The sequence below is a fragment of the Apaloderma vittatum genome, unplaced genomic scaffold (genome assembly GCF_000703405.1).
Source record: "Apaloderma vittatum isolate BGI_N311 unplaced genomic scaffold, ASM70340v1 scaffold40492, whole genome shotgun sequence".
NCBI classification, from domain to species: Eukaryota; Metazoa; Chordata; class Aves; order Trogoniformes; family Trogonidae; genus Apaloderma; species Apaloderma vittatum.
The window spans coordinates 8,633-32,419 of NW_009703853.1; the positions used below are offsets into that span (position 1 = coordinate 8,633).

At 49.3% G+C, this 23,787-nt stretch overlaps 1 protein-coding gene across 1 annotated transcript in view; it reads left to right on the forward strand.

The window, feature by feature from the left end:
- RNF123 (ring finger protein 123) overlaps nt 1-23,787 on the forward strand; it is a 34,280-nt gene that overhangs the window by 7,463 nt on the left and 3,030 nt on the right. The window contains 24 exon segments of the mRNA XM_009864779.1: nt 180-247; nt 1,127-1,252; nt 1,832-1,946; nt 2,754-2,858; nt 2,996-3,121; nt 4,310-4,402; nt 4,594-4,667; nt 5,113-5,230; nt 5,684-5,783; nt 6,244-6,305; nt 6,396-6,467; nt 7,107-7,227; nt 7,746-7,847; nt 9,016-9,122; nt 9,398-9,596; nt 10,205-10,350; nt 10,540-10,623; nt 11,229-11,336; nt 14,060-14,237; nt 14,926-15,000; nt 15,397-15,484; nt 15,745-15,832; nt 15,946-16,030; nt 23,608-23,747. Of these exon segments, the coding sequence (XP_009863081.1) occupies nt 180-247; nt 1,127-1,252; nt 1,832-1,946; nt 2,754-2,858; nt 2,996-3,121; nt 4,310-4,402; nt 4,594-4,667; nt 5,113-5,230; nt 5,684-5,783; nt 6,244-6,305; nt 6,396-6,467; nt 7,107-7,227; nt 7,746-7,847; nt 9,016-9,122; nt 9,398-9,596; nt 10,205-10,350; nt 10,540-10,623; nt 11,229-11,336; nt 14,060-14,237; nt 14,926-15,000; nt 15,397-15,484; nt 15,745-15,832; nt 15,946-16,030; nt 23,608-23,747 (2,580 nt within the window).

Below are 23,787 nucleotides of genomic sequence, written 5' to 3' on the forward strand. Positions count from 1 at the left end.
TGCCAATCAGTGGCTTACATGCAGCTTCCAGAAGCGTCTGAAAAATGCTGTGTGAGCTGCTGTGAGGAGACACTCTCTTTCAACCCTGAATCACAAGGGACTGGTTGGGTTGTAGTCTTTTTTTCTGACATGGGAACATCCTGGATATATGTTTAACCTTTTCTCTCCCTTTACTGCAGTCTTGGGCAGCAGGAGACATCGTCAGCTGTCTGATAGACCTTGATGAGGGCACCATTGCTTTCTGCTTGTAAGCATCTTTGCCCACTTGTCTGGTCTGTTGATTTCTGTGTAACATAAAGGTTTCATCACTGCTCAGCAGGATACTGAGCCCTGTTTCTGCCCTCTTCCCTTTAAATTCCTTGGTAGTTCCAGTCTTTGCTTTTCTGCTTTATGTTCAGAAACCATCTAAAGGGGCTGTCGAGTCTCCTAAGGTGAGAGCATTCAGCAGAAAGACTACAGCTACAAAGTCTGTAGTTTTTGAAGGAGGGGGCATCTCTTGTGATGCTTAACGCTACGGTTGGCTCAGCCACACTGATGGCTTTTGTGGTCATTGTAGACCTTGCCTGTCATGGATTCACAAGGAGCTGTGGAAAGGCTGATAAATCTCCAGCCTTCAACTCCTGTGCGCAATGAGCAGAAGCCAGACTGAATATGAATTGTTCCCTGGCCCTAAACTACAGACTGCGACAAGTCAGCCAGAATTAAAAACAATTAGATGCTCCATGTCATTATTTAGAGAAGAGTAGATTGACAGCATTGTCCTTCTATTTCTACCAACATCAAATGGATGAGGAAAAAAATGTCACCTGCCTTTGAAACGTCCTGCTGCTTAGTCATCTCGTAAGGATTTGGGTTGCCCTTGAAGCTGAGTGGATTCTGCATGTTGTGCAGACTCCAGTGTCTTCCTGTGCCGTCACATGGGAGTGCTGCTGTGCTTCCTGTGGCTGTTACTCACCAAAGCTGTGATATTTGCGTGTGTGCTGGCTTAAGAGTGATATGGGACATGGCTGAGTGATGTGTCTGTGTTGGCAGGTTGGAGGGCAGGTAACATAAATACCTGGAATGCCTAGATGACCTCAAAATTCTCCCACCATGGCTAAAGTCTTGTGGGTTTTCCTTCTTTCAGGAATGGTATATCTCTGGGAACTGCTTTTGACAACATCACGAGGGGTGCTGGAATGGCTTACTTCCCTGCCATCAGCCTCTCGTTCAAAGAGTCCGTTGCTTTTAACTTCGGAAGCCGTCCACTCCGATATCCTTTATGTGTGGGGAGAGAAGACCTGAAGAGAGAAGAGCCTGTCCTAAGACCATCTTTGGAGGCTGTAAAATATACATAACTTGACTGCAGTTCACTTTCTTCTGTTGGCACTTGTGTGCAGAGCAGGGTCAAGAGCACTGAAATCCTGCAAAGGTCTTGTTCTCTGGTTTTGGAAATCCTACTGCTGCCATGCTGCTGAGCCTCTTGGCCACTGGTCTCTCAGTCGTATGGGACCTCTGAAGTGGTATTAGCGTTGCCGACTGCCTTCCTGTGCCAGTGCTGAAACCTGCGGCTCCTGTCAGAGCAGTCCTGGGTGTGCCTGTTGACAGCTGTAGTGGAGGCTCTTGTCAGTCTTTCTGACGAGAGCAGAAGTGCAGTGTGAAATACTTGCTGCTTTCAGTATTGAGGACGTAGGAGTAAGAGCTTGTGGCTTGTCATCCGTTTAGAAGGTTGTTTGAACTGTGACTGAGGCATGCGTGTGTATGTAGTGAAATAGAGACCCAGTGTTTTCCTTGCACCAACAAAAGAAGTCCTGAAAGGACCAGATTGCATTTTACCTTAACACTTGCTTACTTATCCAGTGGAAGGTTACCGCCCCTTGCAAGATCCTCCAGTTGCAGACCTAGTGAAGGCTCGCAAGCTGTTAGGCTACTTGAAGAATGTGATCCATATCGGAATAGATGTGACGGTAGGCTGATGTTGCTGGGTAGATCTCTGGGGCACCATGCTGGGAAATGTGGTTCTGCACTTCTCAGCACACACTGGCAGCTCAGATGTTTCCATACGCCTGAGAGTGTAAATGCTTTTGCATGAGTGTGCATGTCCCTGGAGATCTTTGACTTGCCAAATGGGATTCCTGATAGTTTCAGGACTTAATTTAAATCATACTGGGCTTCGTTCTCAGTCCTATGAAGTTTCATTCCCAGTGTGCAAGAGGTGATGTTTGTCGTGGTCTGAACTGCTGGATTTGATTTTGCAGCCGTGAAAGAAGCTTGTTCATATTCTAAACTTTTACTGATGTCCTGGTGCAGTGATGTGGTGAAAATCTCACATGTCTGCCTTGAGAACTGTGTTGACTGTGGCACTGTTAGCTAGAAACCATTTTTTTCTGCTAGGGTGGGAGATGATCTGTTTATGCCCAAAGCATAGGGAACACCATGTGCTCTGGCCTTGGTTTGAATGGAGGCCTGCTTTGCTAGTGGACCTCCTCTGTAGGGGTTCCCATATTATCATGTACACTTGAACCCTTTTGGGAAAACATTGTCAAGGTGCATACACGTGACTGATTTTAACTGACGCCTGGACTGCACTGCAGCTCTCCAGAGGCCTGAGCCCGGCTGCTTTGCCATCTTGAATTCTCACATTCAAGATTTTTACTGCAATCAGGCATGGGACAGCAAACAGTGGCTGCTTCAGGCCTCTGATTCATTCAGTCATTGGTGTATGGGTGGATTGGGCTGAGTCTGAGCCATGTTTTCTGGATTTGTCGTTGCAGGAGGGGAAGCTGGTGGAGAAGGACACATCCATGTGGCAGCTGCAGGGAGAACCAACAGTGTTGATTACGTTAGCCCACATCTTCAATTATCTCTCACCTCTTATGGTAAGTTTTTTGCCTGCCCAGTGCGAGCTTCTGCAAGTGCCTGTTACTGTGCTTGCAAAGGAAGGTAAACCTCAGCTTTTGCTGGGGAGTGACTGTACGTTGGAGGTACAGTTGTTGACCTGGCTCTCTGTCTGCAGTGCAAGGTTTACCTGGTGGAAGATGTGCTTATGACCTTCCTGTTGAGCATCCTTGAACGAGGAGGAGCAGTGGAGGCCCATCCCCTTATTCAGCAGCTGCTGGATCTCATGTGGCTTCTTATGGAGGTGAGTTGGTAGGGTGCTTGTTCCTCTCCAGGAATCACAGGGAGACACTGAGAGGTGCTGAGGGCAGGAGCCTTCCCTAGAAAATGCTGGTTGTGATCAACCTCATTCCCTTCTTGGTGATAAGATCCCGTTTTTTTTATGGTAGACCACTCTCTCATCTGACTGCTGCTTCACACCCAGGGAATGAGGGTTGAATGCAGAGTAACTGGTAATGGTGACACTGGCAATGAGCTAACAAGGCATTTCTAAGCTTCTACTAATAAAGGAGTTGATGATGTCGGGGAACATCAGATTTATTAGTAAGAAATTACTCAGTCTCTTGCATGTTACTAGTGCTTACGTGAATATGAAGGTCTTAAATGCCACCATGTACCCCAAGAGATCACTCAAAGTGTGCGGGACTGGGATGGAAATGGACAGTGCACTCTCACCACCTCCAACACAACTGGGCAAAAACCACCTCCAACTTCCCATCCTCCTTCCTGTCCAAGCTGGATGAGGTCGCTCCTTCCTGGGACACTTGTTTGAGGCAGCTTTTGCTGCTGATGGAATGCTAGGGTGGTTTCACAGAGCCAATCACTGCCAGGGACCTGCTTGGAGACAGCATGTCTGTCCTTTGGGGTAACAAATTAACAGAGGTGGGCACTGACTCAGCCAGCTGTTATGAGAAGTTTAACTGAAAATGTTGTGACTCCCTCATGCCCATCATCTTAGAAGTGAAGTTGAACACCCTGGTAGGGCTTCTGCATTTGTGAGAGAGTTGGCTCTCATCCTGCTGGTTGGCTAGGAGCTGGACTCAGAAATCTGACAGCTCTTCCATCATCACATTTATGCAAGAGAAACTTCTTGCGTTTCTGGGTTGGTTCTGCCAACCCTGTTGGGTAGGTTCAGGGGATACAAAGATGGGTGATTCAGTCCAGCTGAATAGGACCTGGGATTTTGGCTTTTTGTAGATGACTCCTGGGTTGGTTTTACTAGTGCAGAAACTTGTTTCCCTGTAGCAAAGTGAAGGCACCAACTTCTGCTTGGACTCTTTCCTGTGCAGTCAGGTGGACAAGTGCTGTGGGTTCAGAGCACCTACTTTTTCAGTTCAGAAGTGAATTCTTCCTTCCAAGGTCACACTCTGGGAGCTATAGCTGTTCCTGACTCTGCGCAGTTGCTCTTCACTGTGTTTCTGATTTTTCTCAGGAGTATGAAGTGCATGAGTGCCTCAAGCAGTTACTGATGTCCCTGCTGCGGGCTTACAGGTTCTCTCCCATCATCCCAGACCTGGGATTACAAGTGAGTTGTGCTTCTGAATCCCTATGAGTCTGTGACTAGTCAGCATCTGTTATGTCCCCGTGCCCAAAGGTACACAATGTTTTGGATTTTGCCGTTGTTTGATCCAGAGACAGCAGTTCTGCCATGTTGTACCCATTGGAAAGTTGTATCCTCCTCTGTAGTTGGAATCACTTTTGCTTCTGTTTCCTTAGATTCACTACCTCCGGCTCACCATTGCAGTCCTGAAGCATGAGAAATCCAGGAAATACCTACTCAGCAATGTTCTGTATCCTTTGCGCCTCCTGTAGTCTCAGCTCTCCCTGCCCTCAAAAATGCAGCCAAGGAGACTTCAAGGATCTGCAGGTCCTGGAGGCAGAAGCCACCAAATCTTTGATAGGTCATTTCTAATTTCTCAGGTCTCCTCTGTCTGCCTGACATCATTCTCTACAAAGTTCTGCTTTGAGGGGGGAGAGCATTGTTGTGGAGTTCACATCCTTAATTTCTATCTAACTGACCTCTTCAATGTCCCTAGAGCAAAACCGCTTTCAGAGCAGTCCAGCTGCCATGCTGATAACTGATAACTGTGCAGCACTTCTACCAGGAGAAGGGAGCTCTGGATCGTGCAGAGCTTTGAGTGGTTGTTTGGAAGGGGATCTGTCACTACAGTTTTGGAAACATGCCCTGTACCTTGTCCCATCATGGCTTCTGTGCTTGCTTTAACTTGGCTGCAGCTTCGATGTGCTCCGTTCAGTTGTGTTCTTCTACATCAAGAGCCCGTTGCGTGTGGAGGAGGCTGGTTTGCAGGAGCTCATTCCCACCACGTGGTGGCCAAACCGCTTCACCAAGGAGGTGAGTAAAGGCACATCCACTGAGGACTGAAGAAATTTTGTGGCCTGCTGTGCCTATTGTTTTCTGACTGAGGAAGTGGGATGGTTCATGTTTCCAGCCACATTAGGACTGCAGAGCTGTGTGAGAGCTGTAGCTTCTCCATTGCCCTGTCGTTTTTATTGTCCCCTTAGAGAGGATATTTGGGCTGTGTTGCTCAGGACAGGGGAGGGAGATGGTTTTCTATGGCAACAGATTTGAAAGGAAGTCTCACAGCATCTGAGGATTGTGGATTGACTTGGGTGTCCTGAAAAGATCTCCTGCCCTTATCATTACAAGGCCAGGGAAGGCCTGTTTAGCTGTGCTGCCAGCTGCGGTCACGCACTGCCACGTTGTTTCAGGGAGTTTCTGCTCTCTGTTTGGCATGGCATTTCCCCCATGCAGCGATCTGCTAATGAGTGTCTGTCCTCCAATCAGGGCAAGGAGAGTAAGGAGGTGAAGGAGGAAAGTGCTGAGGAGAGACTGAGGCGGCGGGCGTATGAAAGAGGCTGCCAGCGGCTCAAGAAACGCATTGAAGGTCTGTGAGGAAGGAGGGAAATTGCCAAGATGCCACACATTTTGTGCAGCCAGGGGGGACTAACCCTTGAGGTGTTTCCAAATCCCCTTCCCGGCCCAAAGTCCAACTGTGTTCCTGCCAGGACAGGCTGTGCTGCAGAGATGGGGGCCAGCCGTGCTCTGGTCTGGTGGAGGGTTATGAATGCTGGGACCCTATTGTGCAGACCTGCAGTGAGGCACAAAACAACCCAAATATCCACTTTAGGGCATTGTTTGTCAGCTGTGGGTAAATTTACTCCTTGGCGGTGGAGGAGAAAATTCTAAGTCATGGGATTAGCTTTCTGCTGGCATTGGTTCTTCCTGGGCTCCCTCTGCTGAGGAGGTAGCCTTCCTCTGGGGATGGGCTACTGCAGTTGGGGTTAATACAGGTAGTTGCTCTCCAGTGCTTGTTTTCTGATGACAGCCGTGTGCCCCCATTTTAGTGGTGGAAGGTCTCCAGGTTCAGATTCTGAAGCTGCTGCTGAACAACAAGGACAGAGGAGGGGTAAGTGTTCTGTGGATCTTTTGCTACAGTATCTCCACATCATGGGACTTGCAAGACATGGATTCTACCACCTGTTTTTTCTCCTGCTAGGGGGAAGCATCCAGATATATCTTCCTTAACAAATTCCGCAAGTTTCTTCAGGAAAACGCTAGCAACAGAGGGGTAAGTCAGAGGGATGGCCTTCTCACAAGCCTCGCCCTGAGAGCTCTCTGGCACTTTCAGGCTGGCCACTGCCAGAAGTTGATCAGCTGAGGTCTAGATATGGCAGGGAGTGTGGAGGAGGGAGAATGAGGCTAGAAACCAGACAGCTTACCCAAGTCCTGTGCAGTGATTTATAGGAGAGCAGTCCTTGGGAGCAGCCTTAGGTGGGAGCTGAGTGTCTTTTGAAAAACTCTCAGGAAGCATGACCATAGTGTTCTGCACAGCTGGCCTGCTGGCTTTTGGATCCCCTTCACTGCCTGGATGAAGACTGTTCTGGCCCTGCATCAGGCTGTTGACCTGCAACTTTGGGAGGCAGGCAGTGGATGCAGGAAGCCCTTTCTTCAGTTTCATCTCTGTGTTCATGATCTGCCCTATCTTTTATGGTAGAGCATGTGGTGTCCATCTTCTTCTGTCAGACCAACTTGTTTCAGTGCTTTCTAGAGGTGGAAACTGCTGCCTCGCATCAGGGCTGGGCTCTCTACCAGTGCTTGGAAGCTTGAGGTGCCAGCAAGGCTGCGAACACAAAGTTTCTGCCTGCCTCTGGGGCTAAGATGTGCTTTTACACCTGCCCTGACAGCTCAACTCTCGCTCTTGCCCTAGAACTTGACTGTGTTGTGCCCGCCAGAGTACATGGTATGCTTCCTGCACCGGCTTATCGCTGCCCTGCGCTTCTTCTGGGATGGCCACAAGGCAAAGACCCCCGATGCACTGAGCAGTGAAGGTAAGGCCTGGAGGAGGGGCTTTGAAGGCATTTCTGTGGTTAGGACAAGGTTTGCCTCCTGGCGGTGCTCTCTGGGATTCTGGAAGAAGTTTTGTGTTTCTCATGGGTGCTTGAGCCTCCTGTCACCCTGTGTTACTTGAGGCTACCCTTTCTCTAGACTCAGTAGGTGCTTCACGATCCCTGTGAGGTGAAGTGACTGGGGTGGAGTAGCCAGGTGGAGAGCCATTGAGTTTTCTGATGGTCCAGCTTCTCCCCAGTGACTGTAACTGGGAGGGAGGACACGTGGGGAGGCTTGTTGTCAATGGCCATCAGCTGCTCCTGTTTCTGAGTGGATCTCCTGGTTGTTTCATTGTGGAAATCACCTCTGCCTTAATGACTTGTGCTTTTATGACAACAGAAGTTGTCACTAAATGTTAGTCTAGGCTGGGCCCTGGGGTCTGTCTTAGGAGGCTTTACATGTCTGTGTGGATTCTGTGCATGGGACTTGTGGAAAAATCAAATCTCCTTCTCTGCTTTAGAGGCGTATGTCCCTCCTCAGCTCTTCTATAATGGGAAGGTGGATTATTTTGACCTTCAGCGACTTGGAGGTCTCCTGTCTCATCTTAAGAAGACTCTAAAAGGTAAGTACTTTCATTTCCAACACCTGCATCCAGGTCCTGGCTGGAGTTCACTGAAGAGACATCCCAGGAAGGGAGGTGTGGGTGATGAATTGTGGTTAAATTTAAGGAAAAGAGACTTGAATTTTAATGAGCTACAAGTTATGCTGAAGAAAACACCATCCAGCTTGGGTGGAGCATCCTTTAAGTTAAGAGTTTACTGTTTATGTCCCTGAAAGCAACCTGTGGTTGGTGGAGGGAAGGGGGTAGTCTGGAAATACCCTCTGGTGTGTTCTTGCTGCACCACAGTCATGGACTGGGAGCTCTCAAAGTGCTGACAGTCAGCCTGTCTCTGCTGGATGTGAAGGATGTCCAGGATTTACTTGTTGTACCACTCTGGGCAAGCAATAGCAGCTGTCTGCATGTGCTGCAGCTGGGTGTTTGTGTGCAGCATGCTACTCTGGCAACAGACTTTCAGAGCCTCCCCTTGCTGTTCCATTGGACTTGGATTGGCTCTGGTTTCTGGCTAACGTGGCACTTGCCTTTGGCTCAGATCTTTCTTCTTCCCCAGTGTATTGGCAAGATTAGGATGATCTTTCCTGTCTTAAGTTGATCCCGTTGATCCCTGGCTGTTCAAAATTAGATTACTTAACTTGAGAACCATGTAATCTTTTCTGGTCTTTCAGGCTAGTTTTAAAGACTGAGCTAGAGACTAGACTGGACTAAAGACAGGCTTTGTACAGCATAGCTGTCAGTACAGGCTTCCTTTGGGCTGAGAATGGTTTCTTGTCTCAGTCCTAGTGACTTGGGGATATATGGGACAGCACTGAAGAACTGGATGCTTAAATGGTCTCAGGCCTCAAGTTTCCTTCCCTGCACTAGTCCAGTTTAACCTTGGTTGTTGTCTCCTTGTTCCTTAGTTATTCTGTTTGTTGCCCATAGGACCAGGAACAGAAATGGGTCCTGGGTGAGCAGCACCTGTCACTGCTTGATCTCTGCTGTGTTAGCAAGGGCAGATCTGTTTCCACATAAGGAAGCTGGGGTGAAGGAGAGCTTGTTCTAATGCAGCATCCAGCTTCACTGGCTGCTTCTTTACTGCCAAGAAGCAGACCAGAGGGTGAGCCTAGGGCTGCGTCATGGGGAGTGAAGGGTGACTCCTGCGGTCACAGCTGCTTTGGTGTGCTCTGTGCAGATGACCTGGCTGCAAAAGCCAATGTCTTGATTGACCCTGCGGAGCTGCAGGCAGTGACTATGGATGATCTTGATGAAGATGAGGAATCGGCAACATCAACAGCACAGGTGAGCTGTGTACTGTTATTCACCTCTGGGGGCCCTAGTGCTAGTGTAGCAAACTCAGCCTCTGGCTAGAAGAGCTTTGCTTTAGAGAAAGGCAAGACCATAACCAGTCCATGAGCAACCAGATAAACAGCTGCACTTTCATGAGGGTCACTGGAGATCAGCAAGATCCTGGATGCACCAAGTTTGAGCAGCAAAATTTTCTTTGCTCTGCGCTCTCGCTACCCGCTGATCTGAACCCAACATCTAGAACTGTTTCTCCCTTAATTTTTGTTCAGTCTCAGCGTCCCTCCACTGCCCTGGCCATTGGTGGAGCTCTTGCCAGACCTGGCTGGCTAAGCTCCCCCACCCTGGGCCGTGCCAATCGCTTCCTCAGCACGGCAGCCGTCAGCCTGATGAATCCACGACGGCCTCTTGGCACCCTGGAGAAGATTAAAGTGCGCACGCTAAGTGTGGAGCAGCGGACAGAGGAGGACAGTGAGTACTTATGCTTCGTGCTAGCGTGGACGTGGGAGAATGACATCTTTCAGCTCCTGGTACTCTTGAGAGGAACGCAATCTGTTCATTCCCAGTATTGCTTCTTCACATCCCCAGGGCATGCCAATACCTGAAAGTCCACATTTACCTGCTTTGCCATCCTGAACACAACACTGGTGATGGTGTCACTCTCTGCATGTCAGGAGATGCTGTCCAGGTTCCTGCAAGTCCAGCGAGACTTTGCAGGGAGGTGGTTCAGAGGCAGCTGTAGCCACGCTTGCTCCGAACACAGAGCAGCCAGAGGATGATGTGTGCAGTAGCAGCACCGCTGCAGTTGGGTTGGACCAGGCAGGCCTCCAAAGTATGTACAGGGCTCAGAGAAGTGGGACTTGCATTCCTGGGTCTGTTTGAATGGATTTGGCAGATCAATTTGATGCAGGCAGTGGAATGGGAATGGTATGTTGGTGCATCTGGTGAATCACACGGGCTGGGAAGGAGCACTGCGTTACAGAGACACAGCAGGGCTTTGGCTTCAGAGAGGTGCAGGCAGAAACTGAGGTGCCAAAATCCTTTGCTGAGAACTATCCTGTCTTGGGGTTGCGTTGCAGTTGAAGGCAGCCATGGAAATGAGGGTCTCTTACTGGGTAGACCCCCAGAGGAGCTGGACCAGCCCATCACAGAGAACTCCCTCCTGGAAGTCCTGGATGGGATAGTGATGATGTACAACCTCAGCGTGCACCAGCAGCTTGGGAAGGTAAGCGGCACGTGACATGCAGGAATCCATTCCCCCAACACCTGTGCTTCTACACTGACTCGCTGTTTTCTGCTTATTTTGTGACTGTGTGTGCCCTTTCCTCCTCTTAACCCCCATGGGAGATCTAGTTGCATGCTTATACGTCTAGGGGAAAAAACCCTCTCATTTTTGGAATCTGCTGTTTTTCAGATGGTTGGCGTGTCAGATGATGTGAATGAATATGCTATGGCATTGAAAGACACAGAGGAAAAAATCAGCCGTTGCCCAAAGAGAGTAAGTGTCTCTGGACTCTCAGATTCCTTCTGTGGTAGAGTCTCAGTACCTGGCAAAAAGGATGGAGCAGCCAGTGTCTTGGATAGGGTAGTAACCCATACCTGGAGCTGGCGGCCTGCTTTTCACACTCAACCCATTGTACCACTGCCTCAAGGAACAGAGGGACTGAAGCAACCACTTTGGCTTCTCCCAGACAAGCTGTGGCAGTTTGCAAACCTCCACGTGCTGCAGATATCTTTGAGCCAGTCTCCTGGTTTGGGGACTCTCTGGTGCTGCACGGCTAACACTTTTGTCCTATTCCAGCTACCAGAAACTGAGTGTATCTGATGATGCGTTAAAAAAGTATGACAGTAGTTGACTCTAAAGCTGCTGCTTTGGACTAGTGTGTGCATCAGGCCTTGTGGGCTACAGCTGAGACTGATAAGCGCTCTTTATAGCACTGATTCCCACTCCCTCTGCAGAAAGGCTGCTGCCCCCTTTCCCTCCTGCCAGTACTCCCTAACTAGCCCCAAGTTGGTATTTATTTTTGCATTATTTGTCCAGCTCTGAAAAAGGATGCTGTAAATGACACTGACACCTGCCCTCACGTCTCTGCTGTTTTTCAGAGGAGAGACATCCATGAGGAACTGGTGAAGAGCCAAAAGGTCTTCTCTGAGAAGCTCAATCACCTAAGCCGACGCCTCGCTTGGATAAATGTCACCATTTATTCAAAGGTAGGCAGGAGCATAATGCAAGCAGCTCAGAGGAGACCAAACAAGTGTGCGCCTCTACCTGTGCTACTTGTCTCACATGTCACAAGTGTCATTTTCCTTGGTGTTGGAGCAATGCTGATGATCTTTGGGACTTGTGTTTCCCTTCTTGTGCATCAGAGAGTTCTTCCTAGGCCTGGACCCCGTCTTGTCCGAGGGTTGGTCCTGTAGTGTTTGTTGGGACGCAGCCCAGCCTGCTCTGAAGCGCATGTGGTGCTGCAGACTTTCCCTTGGGGCATTGGGTCTCTACACTGCGGGCAGGAGGATGCAGGTCCAAAGGAGGTTCAGTTCTTAGGGCATGTCTTAAGGATAGAGGTGAGTGAGAACCATTTCCCTGGGCTCTGCTGTGTGTCACAGATCTTGCTAGTGTTGCTCTTCCTGAAATCTGCAGGATCCAAGCCTAAGGGTTTTGTTCATGTGTTCTCCTCTTCTTCACTTGGTTCCCACATAGAGTGCATTCTGTGTTTAGTAATGCGGTGACTGTTTGTACACATCGTCTCTTTTTCTTTGCGTGCGTCTTTTTCTTTGCGTCCACTTTCCAGGATAAAGTCTCTGATCTCTTTTCTTAGGAGCAGTTGTACTGTTATGCTTTGCTAATCTCCTCTTCCTGTCTTCCCTTGCACATTACCTTGTTTCATCTCTGTAGCTTTTTCTGTACTGGGGAAGAAGACACGTTCACCTGAACCCGCAGTGGCAGCAGAGTCTCTGCATGTGTCCCAGGATGTAAACAGAGAGGGGAAGAGTGGTAGTTCCTATGAACATGCCTGGCAGAGCTGCGGTGGCTGATCCTGAGCTCTTTGCTCGTCTCCTCCTTCACTCCCAGAGCAGGACTGCAAGGCACAATGCTGTGCTGCAGAAGCTCTCCAGCTGTATTAGCAGAGCCCATCTTGCCAGAAAATAAACCTTTCTGCTCAGACTGCTCTTGAAAGGCTGAGAGACATTACTGGTGTGCATTGCAGGTGTCACTGCAATGGCAGAAACGCTATTCGTGTCTCTAGATGATCTATTGTCATATTAAATGCAGGTGGCTGCCTCCTGTCAGCAGTGTGGTGTCACCTTTCTGGATGAATCAGCAGCATCTGAGAGTGAAGGTTATAGCCTGTCTCACTTGTGCTGCTATCCTGGTCTGCATGGCCCGCAGGGAGAGCAGTTCACTAGCTGCCTCAGGCTGCACAATGTGCCCCAGGAGCCGAGCAAGCTTGCTCTGGAGAGGGATATGGCTGCACGGAGAAGCTTATCCACACTGCCTGTACCTTCAGGGCTCCATCTCACAGCCATCACAGGTCCCTGCTGTTGCCCAGAGGAGACATCCACCCTGCATCCCTGGGATTTGTGTGCAGTGGAGGGACACATCTGTACGAGAGTTGCAGGCTCTGCTGGTGGAGAGAAAGAGGCTGGTTCTGTCTAGAGGTGAAATCACGCTCTGGCTGCAGTGTCAGAGCACAGGAGAGGCTGCTCCTTCCACAGGGGGTTTAATCACTTGTTTATTCTGAGTTGAGGGATTCAAGGTTAGACAAAAGGGAGTGCTACAGCTTAAAAACACTCATAAAGTAGATAATCCTGCCTTCAAAACATCCCAGTGGGAAGATCGTTTCAGTTTATTTTATTACAATGATGAATTTCTCCATCACACTGTGGATAATCACATCTCTGTATCCTCTTGGTGTAGGCTTTCTTCTCTAGCTTGGCAATACCTGAAATGATGTTTCGAGGTAATCAGGTCTTAACAAAACCAAATGCAGCTTTCTCTACCTTAATGTTATCTGCACAATAGCTTTTTATCCTGAAAGCAACAGTTGAGCTGAGATGTGTGTCGGTATTGAGACAGAGATGTCTTTTAGTCGATTTTCACTAGTTCAATCTAATTTAAAGAACAGACCCATGTAAATCCCTAGAAGATGGTAGTGACATACTTTAGAAAAGCCACTGGGCAAGTGAAATCACTTATGTGCACCTCTAATTTTAATTTTTTTCTTAATTAGAAATGGTACCCTCCTGCGTCTATTTTTGTGCAAATTGCTATTGCTTATGATATTTCTTGGCATTGCAGGATGTGAAACAGTATTTCCTTTTTTATCACTTTGTTGGTGCTGACTTTTGTAGCTAGTTTTGATTAGAGAAGCAAGAGGCTGATGTTCCTCAGGACAATAAGTCTGGTTGAATGCCTGACACAGAGTCTGAAAGGCTCTGGCCACCTGTTGCAAAGATCTGAGTTGGTATGAGCTTTCAGCCTGTTCCCATCTAATTCCTATAAGGGACCAGCTTTCTTTCCGGCAGATCTATGCTGGGTTTTTTAGTGCCTGCCTTTTTTCAGCCAGTTTACTGGGAATGAAAACTAGCACGTCCTTTTTGCAGCCAGACCTGTGTGGTCAGAGATGCCCTACCAGGGAGTGGTTCTTGGGGGGATTCAAAGCTTAGTGAGACAAAGCCACAGCTGATCTAAGGTCAGGTTGGTGATGGTTGTGCTCTGAGCTTGAGGTCGGCATAGAGGTTGTTCCTTCCACTCGACACTTCTGTGTCTCCGTGAAAAGACTGAATGGTGCAGATCTGGTTAATGAACTTAGAGCAGGGAGCTGAGGAACGTCTCAGACGTGGAAATGTTTCTGAAGTGTGGTGCTGAATGTTGTGTTTCTCCAAAGTGAAGCTGGACAAAGCTGAATGGGTATTATTGTGTTCTCTCTGGCCAGGAGAAGATGCAGGATATATATTGGCTGCTGCGAGTGTGCATCCGCACCATTGAGCATGGTGACAGGACAGGCTCACTTTTTGCTTTCATGCCAGAGTTCTACCTCAGCGTGGCTATGAACAGCTACAGCGCACTCAAAAACTACTTCAGCCCTGTAAACAGCATGGAGGAACTTCCAGGTAAGGGGATGGGGAGGCCTTGCTAATTATGCCCTGATAAAGTCTAAAGCAAACTACATCCTTATGCTGAAGTAGTGGTGGTTGAGTGTCATCCCTTCTGGATGAGAGGAGGTGTGCTGTGAGTGCAGGAATGGGGGACTGCTTTCAAATCCCCTTGGGGTTTGGCTGTGTTCCTATGGAGATCACCACCTACTTGATGTCATGAGTCTGTCTTTAGGTGGGTTACCTTTGTGTATGTTCTGTGCTTTTCTTGGCTAAGTGAGCTCTTAGCAAATAGTTCTGTGCTTTCCAGACCCTGCGAAGGTAAGAAAAGCTTCTGTTCCCAGCAACAAGACATAGTCTTCCCATCCATCAGGTGGGATCTGTGCCAACTGTTCCGGGACCAGCAGAACTGAGTGGTAGCAGATTCCTTCAGCGCTTGCAGTGTGGACATGGCTTTTCTATGTAGATCTAGGGTGTTACTTGCTCAGCCTCTTCTGCACTAGGCATCTCTCCCTTGCTGTCCAACTTGATTGCACGGTTTTATCTTTCTCTGAGTAACTGTTTCAGGCTCTGTAGACTGAGGTGAGGCTTTGTTAGAGAGAATGTGTTTTCCCAGCTGTAGTTAGCTGTAGCAGGAATGGCCTGTGAAATGGTCCACAGGGCTTCCCATCAGGCCATAGGCATGACCCTCTTCTTCTCATTGCAGGCTATGAAGAGACCCTGATGCGCCTCGCTGCCATCCTGGCCAAGCATTTTGCTGACTCGAGGATTGTAGGCACAGGTGAAGCTGCAGTCCTCTGCATTGGGGTGATGATGATGCAGGTCTGGCCGGTTCCACTGCCCGTGGCTCACCAGAATTCTATTGGGATCTATCTACTGAATATGTTGAGTGTTTTATACCTCCATGTACAAAGAGAGGCTGGGCACTGCCCTTGTCCTGTGTATCCTGCTTGTTCCAAGGTTAGATACATGACCTAGGATACCCTTCTGAGAGCAGGACTCTTGTTGCAACTGCTTGCATGCCCAGTCTGGGGTTATCCCTTAGCTGCCTGGGTATAAATGTGTTCTCCACATTGGCTGGGGAGGGTCAATCCCTCTCAGCCTCCAGCGTTCAGGTGCTCCCAGTATGCTGTGTGTCCTGGGGTGCCTGGCCTAGTCCCTTTTCATTCCTCCTCAGACATCCGGGACTCCCTGATGCAGGCGTTGGCCAGCTACGTTTGCTACCCCCACTCGCTGCGTGCTGTAGAGAGGATCCCAGAAGAGCAGTAAGTGCTGCCCTGCCTGTTCCCACGGAGCTGGGTCAGGGCTGGGGCGGTGGCAAGGCTGGGAGAGGGGGGAGCAGGCAGGCTGTCAAGCACCACCGAGTGTCCAGGAGCTGCTGCAGGGTGCTGGAGTTGATTTAGGAGGTTTCTACCACCCTTCTATCAGTGGCTTTGCTCTGCCCCAGCACCACGGTTCCTATAGTGTGTCCTATTCAATCCCCGGTCCCAAGCCCTTTGGACTTACTTATGTCCTTGTCTGGCAGGCGCATCTCCATGATGAAGAACCTCCTGGCTCCTTACGAGCAGCGACCCTGGGCCCAGACCAACTGGATCCTTGTCAGGCTGTGGCGGGTGAGCATCCTGGGTCCCTGGGCTTGGTTGGACACTGAGCGTTTCGTTTTCCGGTAGCAGCAAAACCTAGCTGTTTTCCAGCCTCTAAGATCTCTCTTTATCTCTTTTACCAGGGCTGTGGATTCGGATACAGATACACACGGCTCCCACACCTACTGAAGACCAAGCCTGAGGATGCCAGCCTCCCCAGCCTGCAGAGTGAGTGCAGCAGGGAATGGGCACTAGGGGTTATGACAGATAGTGAAGAGGGACCAGCCTCTTACCTAGCAGCTGTCCCTAGTATGGGCCAGGCCAGCTGGTGAGATGGCTGCTGAAGTGGGGAGATCCTGGCCAAATATCCAGGCCTGATCTTTGCAACCAGCATTTTGTTTCCTGGACATCCCCAGCCTCTCTGCACTGGCTGGTGACTCTTCTGTGTGGTGGATTAGATCCATCAGAAAGAGGGGGTTCTGCCCTTCTAGGGAGAGGAGAGAGGCCCAGGACTGCATCGTTACTAGAGCTTTACCCTAAATTGTAAGCCTGGGAGAAGGTTTTCTGATGTCGACCACGAGCAGATGCACTGGACAAGTTTGTAAGCAGGGAGTGTTTTAACGAGGCATCCCTCTCAGAGTGAGAGCCTGTCTTACCTTTGACACTGCAGTTTGATTCTTGTCACTGTCACCAACCTGAGGGGTTCCTTATCTCTGTTGTGGCTGAGAGACACAGGGAGCAGAAGGTAACTTTTTTGGGCTGAAGAATGGATCCCCTGTTTCACCTTTGGAGGGTCCAGCCCTATCCAGGTACAGTCCTTACCCACCTCTGCTGTGGAAAAGGCTTTGTGCCAGACCTTGCTCCTGTAGAGCTGCACGGGAATGGGGGTCAGATGGTGCCGCAGCCTGACATGGGCAGGCGGCACATGGAGGTGCACACTAAGCCCTCTCCAGTGGGGAGGCTGCCTGCCTCTGTTTTAACGGCACTTTTGTTCTCTTTCTCTCTCCTGCCCTTGGGTACCCAGGAGATCTCTCTGTTGCTAGTTTCCAGAGTAAGTTTGTTGTGTGACCCTCTCTTGTCTGGTGAAGTAGCTTTAGAAAGCTCCCTCCTTCCCCTCTTCTGTCTAGAGAAACCCTTCTTTTGGGGGCAGAGGACTTCACTTTTTCTCAGTTGCATTCCTGGTGCTCACATGGCAGTCTCTGAGGCTGCATCATGGACCTGCTCTTGCACCTGTTTTCTCAGTGTTACCTCTGGGGTCAGAGCCCTGGTGCAGGCTGTGCCAGCCTTGGGTTCCTCTTGTCTTTGGAGGATGATGGTGAAGTTCTGGTATACATGCAGGAGGGACTTTGTGACTATCCCCTCACCCTCCTACCACACAGGCAAGCCCCCAGGGAGCTGCCACCAGTCCTGTGGGGTGGTGAGCAAGATCCCCCCATCCTGGGGGGTCCTGGGGCCAGACGAGGGTTCCTCTGCTTTCGAGGCTTCTCTCTATCTGTCTCCAGTTGGTTCCACACAGTCTGAGCCCAGAGTGGGCTGGGCTGCTACTAGGGACTTACTCCTGGGATTGCTATTTTAAGGTGCAGCCAAAATCAATAATGAATGCTGACAGGGGACTCAGAAGTGTCCTTGAGATGCTGCCCAGGGAAGGAGGAGAAGATGACCCACCCCTGCTTTCCGACCCATCAGTCTTCACTTTGTTGCAATTTGAACATTGGCAGGGACAGCAGGACAAACTGCTGAGCTGAAGGAAATCCCTGCTTGTCTGGATTTGCTTCTGCAAGGAGCTTGGGCAAGTGCCTCTTTTCTCTGGTGCTGCATCCTTGTCCTACTCTGAGGATGCTTCCTTGGAGGACTCTGCACAGGTGGGAAAGGTGTGCTAGCGCTGCCTCACAATATCCGTGAGACATGTGGAGCACAGACCACCTGATCTCCTTCGCTGCCTTTTGCTCATGCTCACCGATGGTGAGCAACAGGACGGCTGCCTGGGTTAGCCCAGGAAGAGGCTCAGAAAGGCCACACGTGTTCCTGCTTGTTCCCTGGGTTGTTCCTCAGCCCTGCCAGCACCAAACAACTCAGAGCAGGTGGGGACTCTGTGCAGAGGTGGGGGCAGTTCTAGTCAGTGGCTGCTGCAGGAACTTGTTTTGCTTTCCTCATGGCTGGTAGTGGCTGGTAGGCAAGGCTAGGTGCTGTTACAGCACGCACCCGATGAGCAGCAGTGGTGGCCCTGAGCCAGGCCCAGCCCGTCTGGCTTTATTGAGCTGCAGGGTGGCTTCAGGTTGCAGCACAGGACTCATCTGCCCCAGGCCTTCTGCCCACACATCCAGCAAGCGGTGAATGGACCATGAGATCATCTTCAGCACTGCTTGAGCTGTTGTGCAATGTGGCACAGAGAATTCACCTACATCCCTTTCCAAGTCCAGCAGATCACCCAAGTGAAAGAGGTCTTTCAGGTAGAAATCCTTTCTTGATCTGACGATATCAAAAGCATCAGCTGGTGGCAGTTGAACTATCCAAGCCCTTCCAATGGTGATTCCTCACCTTCAGATATAAGTCCATTGATTTTTCCTGATGAGAATATGCCTAACCTCAACTTCTGCCTTCCACTGCTGCTGCTGGGTTAAACACTGCATCACAACACTTTATTCTTCAAAAGTGCTTGCGTATGAGGATAAACTCACTTCTTGGTCCTTTTTAATAGTGAAAAGAAAGTGCAGCCTCTGTCTTATTCAGAAAGGGGTTCTTCTTTTCTGTGAGCCCCGGTGTTCACCCTTCCCATGTTTTAGCAGCCCAGAGGTGTCAGTGTCATTCTCGCTGGAACACTTCACGGATCTGCCGGTTACAGAGCCAAAACTTGCGTTAACCTGTTGGCCAGTGCTTTGCTTTGAAGGCATGTGCAAGCCTCAGTCATGTGCTGGGGCATCCTGATGCCTTGCACTCAACGTATTATTGATCTCATCCCTGGAATGCAGCTTGCTTTCCTTCTGCCTCACCCTCCAGTGGTCCCTTCGGTCCTCTCTAAATATGTCCTTCAACAGGCACAGTTCAGCCGTGATGTGAATCACTGCATCCCAAGCTCACTGCTGTTTCATCAGTCCAGCAACCACAGCCCTGAGTGGCAGCTGTTTCACATCTGCGTCTGGATCCTTTCAAAAACTCAGATTAACATTGGGTGGAACTGGTTTGCTTCTGAGTCTGGTCCATTTGGGGCTTTCCTCTTCTGTACTCCCAGCTCTAGTGTAAGTGATGAAGCATCCAGAGCCCCCATTGGGCTGCTGACCAAGAAGTCTCTCAAATAGCCCAGTTATAAATCTTGCTGGGTCATTAGCGAGCTATAAAGTACATAATTACCTTCCTGTGATGAAAGTACGTGACCCTGCTTCTTTACAGTTATCTAATAGGAGCACTTATTGAAGGCTTCCACTTTGTCTGCTTTATTAATTTTTAACTCTATTAACAGGCCTCTGCTGCTGTTACGCTTTCTCCCATTACTACTTTTTTGTGATAATTCTGATAGAATTTTTTCCTATAGTTGCAGAAACTTTGCTTGTAGCATGATGGATGTTTCTTTTATGTCTTCTCCTTCTATTACTCCTTTTCTCCTTGTTTTCATCAGCTGCTGGCTACATTTGATTATGTTCACTTTACCTTTTACACTTTAGCGTATGTCTTTGCTCCATTCTGGTCTCAGTGAACATTTTAACCCATGTGCTTGCTGTAGTGCAGGAGCTTTCTGGCTGTCTAATGATCTTAAATAACTCTATGTTTTTATTCACTATTTCTACTCCACACCTAGATTATTTTTTTTGGGGGGTGAGTTTCCTTCTGACTATTTTGATTATATTTTTGTGGGAAAGCTTCTGTTGTGGAAACATCAGATATGTCTATAACCGCTTGGGGCCGTGCTCTGTTGCCCACATTAAATGTATTGAGGTCATAATTTCTGGCCTTGGAAAACCACCGATTTCTGTTCCAATGACTGATCTTTATCTGTCATAATGAAGGCTAAGCCAAGATTGCGTGGCTTTTGTGTTAGAGAGTTACAAGTGGCAACCACGGCGTAAAGGAGGTGGGTGGAAATGCCTCGGGAAAGGTGAACATCTTGCAAATGAAGGTGAACATAGCACCAGGGCTAGGTTTCTGGATGCCACTCATGATTGTCCCGTGGAGAATCTCATCTGGACACTCATGCAAGGGACAAAGCTGCTCTTGCTGTATTCCAGGGGTGATTCCTTATGTTGCTTTTAAAAACTGGCAGTGATCGTGATGTCTTTAGATTTAGAATCTTCTTGGGAGCAACAAAAGCCAAGGAAGTTCATTGATTCCTGGGCTTAGCTTAAAATCTTAAAACACCCTACAAAACTGTGGAGAATTTTGACCAGAGGCACCACTTTTTAATGCTTTTATGGACTGGCATTGTCTTTGCCAGCTGCAGGGAAAGCATTTAAGAACCTGGAATTAGAGGTTTGGAGCAAATTCACACCACTTATTGGAAAAAGACTATGAGGAAATAGTCATTAGCTAAAAATTAGGATAAAGCATGAGGTAGACTTTGTTTGGGCGATTCATGTTGAGATCTGTCCTGACTTGAAACATTGGTAAAAGAGGCTTTGGTGGCTGACCAACAGGACAACCCACAGAGCTCATCTGCAAGGAGTGGTGATCCTTGCCTAGAACTGCTTTGGTACTTGAAGCCTGTGAGGGAGCTAATGCATCAGCAGTTCTAATAAGTATTTTTTACACAGTGAGGGAAGGTTGGGGAAAAGATAACACAAAAGCTCAGCCCTACAGAAGGACCTTCCACTTCTCACAGAATCACAGAATGTTCAAAGTTGGAAGGGATCTCGAAAGATCATCTAGTCCAACCCTCCTGCCAGAGCAGGATCACCTACAGTAGGTCACACAGGAACGTGTCCAGGCAGATTTTGAAAGTCTCCAGAGAAGGAGACTCCACAACCTCTCCAGGCTCTGTCACCCTCACAGTGAAAAAGTTTTTCCTAATGTTTTTGTGGAACCTCCTGTGCTCCAGCCTGCAACCGTTTCCCTTTTCATTTCGTTGGACATCACTGAGAAAAGCCATCCTCCTGACACTCGCCCTTGATGTATTTATAAACAGTCTCCTCTTCTGGAAGCTAAAGAGACCCAGCTCCTTCAGCCTTTCCTCATAAGGGAGATGTTCCATCCATCATCTTTGTGACTCTGTGCTGGACTCTTTCAAGCAGTTCCCTGTCCTTCTTGAACTGAATGACTGAGAAATAAAACGTAGATGGAATTCGGCATCGCCAGATGCGGAGTGGTGAACACGAAGGGAAAATGAAATTAGAAATCCATGGGCTGTGAGACAGGAAGGCAGGGTGAGCTCCCTGGGACCTGTCTGTGCACCCTCCTGAGAAAAGACTATTTCAGGTGTCACCTCCCTAGGGCCAAGCAAAGGGGTGACATCTCCCCTTAATCTGCTGAGCACATCCTCCTACCATCACTCGCCTCTTCGTTGTATCAAGAGCCCCCACCTGTCCCCTGTTCAAGCTGGTATTCTACAAAACTGCTTTATGAGGTTGTGCTCTGACCATTGTTTCCTATACAAGACTGATATTTGGAGTCATTCTTCTCCAGATGCAGAATTTTATCCTTCTTGTTGGATATGATCAGGTGTTTGCTTTTTTTCCCAATCCTCAAGTTTCTCAGGGTGCCTTTAGCACATCAGACAAAGCCTCTTATTTAGTGTCACCCACAAATCTGGTAGGGGTGTGCTGTGCCCCATCATCCCTCATGGACAGAGAAGACAGTCAGGTGGGCTCCGGTGTTGACTCCTGGGCTTCTCCACTTGTGCCTTGCAAACAGCAAGTTCCTGAGGATCTTGAATTATAAGTCTTGCAAAAAGAGTTGTACTTGAACTGTCATCCTCTTGTAATCTTTTGGAATATATCAGGTTGATGCCCAGTCAAAAGAACAAATTACACAGCAGTAATTATAAGGAAAGGAAAACAAAACCAAAGCAAACGACGTTATGCCATTGTGCAAATCTGCCGTTCACTTGTGGTTTGATTGCTGTGGGCATTTCTTATTCCACCTCTCCAAAGAAAATCTAGGACAACTGACAAGGCTCAGGGAGGGATGGCGAAGGGGACAAATGACATTTTCTGTATGAGAAACTGCACTATCAAAGCTCTGAAGTCATGGTGAGCTAGAGGAAGTGACTGGAGAGCAGCACCTCACTGTCTCTCCCACCAGAAGGAGATTGTTGCAGAGGAAAAAATATCAAATAAAGCAAGTAGGGGTGAAGCTAAAATCTGAATTCCTCCCACCGCACACAACTGATCTGTGAAGTGTTGCTTTAGGACATGGTCAGTGCTAGAGGCTTACACAGTTTCAGGGGACACTGGGCAGGAAATCCACTGAGGACCACTAAGTATGTATAAAGGACGTCTGGCTCCGTCAGCCTCTGAGCCACGTGTAGCCAAGGGCTGGGAAAGTACTTGCGGGTGGGAGCAGGACATCAAAGACGTTTATTGTGATGAAATCCCTCCCAGAGATATGCTTTTAGGCAAGATCAAAGCTGGGGCGCTGGCCTGCCGAGAGTGATTATGTGCCGCGAGGCATCAGCGCGTGTCCTCTGTAACAACAGAAGCTCATTGCGCTTGCTTGTACGTATTTGCAGAATAATTTATCCTGTTCCCATCTGAGCTGACGGTCTCCTGCTATGCCTCTCCAGAGGGCTTCACTAATCCGAGCTAGCAATCTGCCTGTCGTTATGCCTCGCTTCCTCAGTCCCGCAGGGATGGGATGGAGGTTGCCCTGTGTTTCTTTGCCTGTGCTGGCTTTTCGAGTAGGCTGCCACCCCAGAGACCTTCTGTGGTCACAGCATGGCTTGAGCGGTGCTGATGCTGCCAGAGTTTCCACCTGCGTTTACTTAGTAGTAGTTTCTTGTAGAAGAAAAAGTAGTTAGATTGAGGTTTTCTTCCCTATATTTTACAAATCTGCTCAAGTTTCTTTCTTCAAGCCCTAAGTTGTAGCCTGTGGTTTGAATTCTGGTACCCTTTCATCATAGTGTTGAATGCTTTTTGTGAACTTCTCGCTGACAGTGGTTCTCCTGCTCATGAGAAGCGTCCCTTCCATTTGTGCCCCCTTCCTCTCCCTCCCCGGCCATGGGAGCCAGTGCGCCACTCAAGCCCTGACTGTTTCCCAGCTGGTGGGTCTGACCCTGTCCGTGCTCTTGATAGTGAAAAACCCAGTGGCAAGATGCCACGTACTGCAGGGACGTGTCTGTGCTTGGGTTCATTTGGCTGGGGGGCGTGGGCAGCTCTGCCTGAGCCTGCTCAGGGCAGAGCAAGCCCCAGCTCCGTGCAGAAGCCTCTCAGGAGGGGGTTTATGAGGTGCCTTCCTCCCCAGACACAGGCAGGCACAGACACATGAAGCCGGGGGTGGCTGTGCTGGTTCGGGCAGCTGCTGCCTCACTGGTATCAGGAGCAATTAATGCTGAGCTGACTGTGGGTCTCTGCAGAGCTGAGTGGGAGGGATGCTGAGCTGCAGGGCAGTGCTCTTGTGCACATGGGCAGCAGCGAGTGTGCAGGGCTCTTCCCTGGTTAATTCAGGCTGGCATTGCAAAAAAAGCACTTGGAGGCCCGAAAGGCAAGATCACTGCTTGGAATAGCCCTTGCACCCTGGCTCCCAGTGCCCTGCTGTCTCTGCTTCTGTAAGAGGCAAGACAACTTTTACCGAGCTCAGGAGTGGGGTCCAAGCCTGCCCTTACCCTCCACCCATGGCCACTCCAGGGCCAGGCCACTGAAATTATCACTGTCTGCTTTCAGAGCCATGTCCCTCTACCTTGCTGCAGCGGCACATGGCAGACCTGCTCCGCAGTGACCGCGACCTGGCCCCCAGCTTCCTCAACAGCGTCCTCAACCAGCTGAACTGGGCTTTCTCCGAGTTCATTGGCATGATCCAGGAGGTGAGCGTGCCAACCGGGGCTGCAGGGTGCAATACTGAAT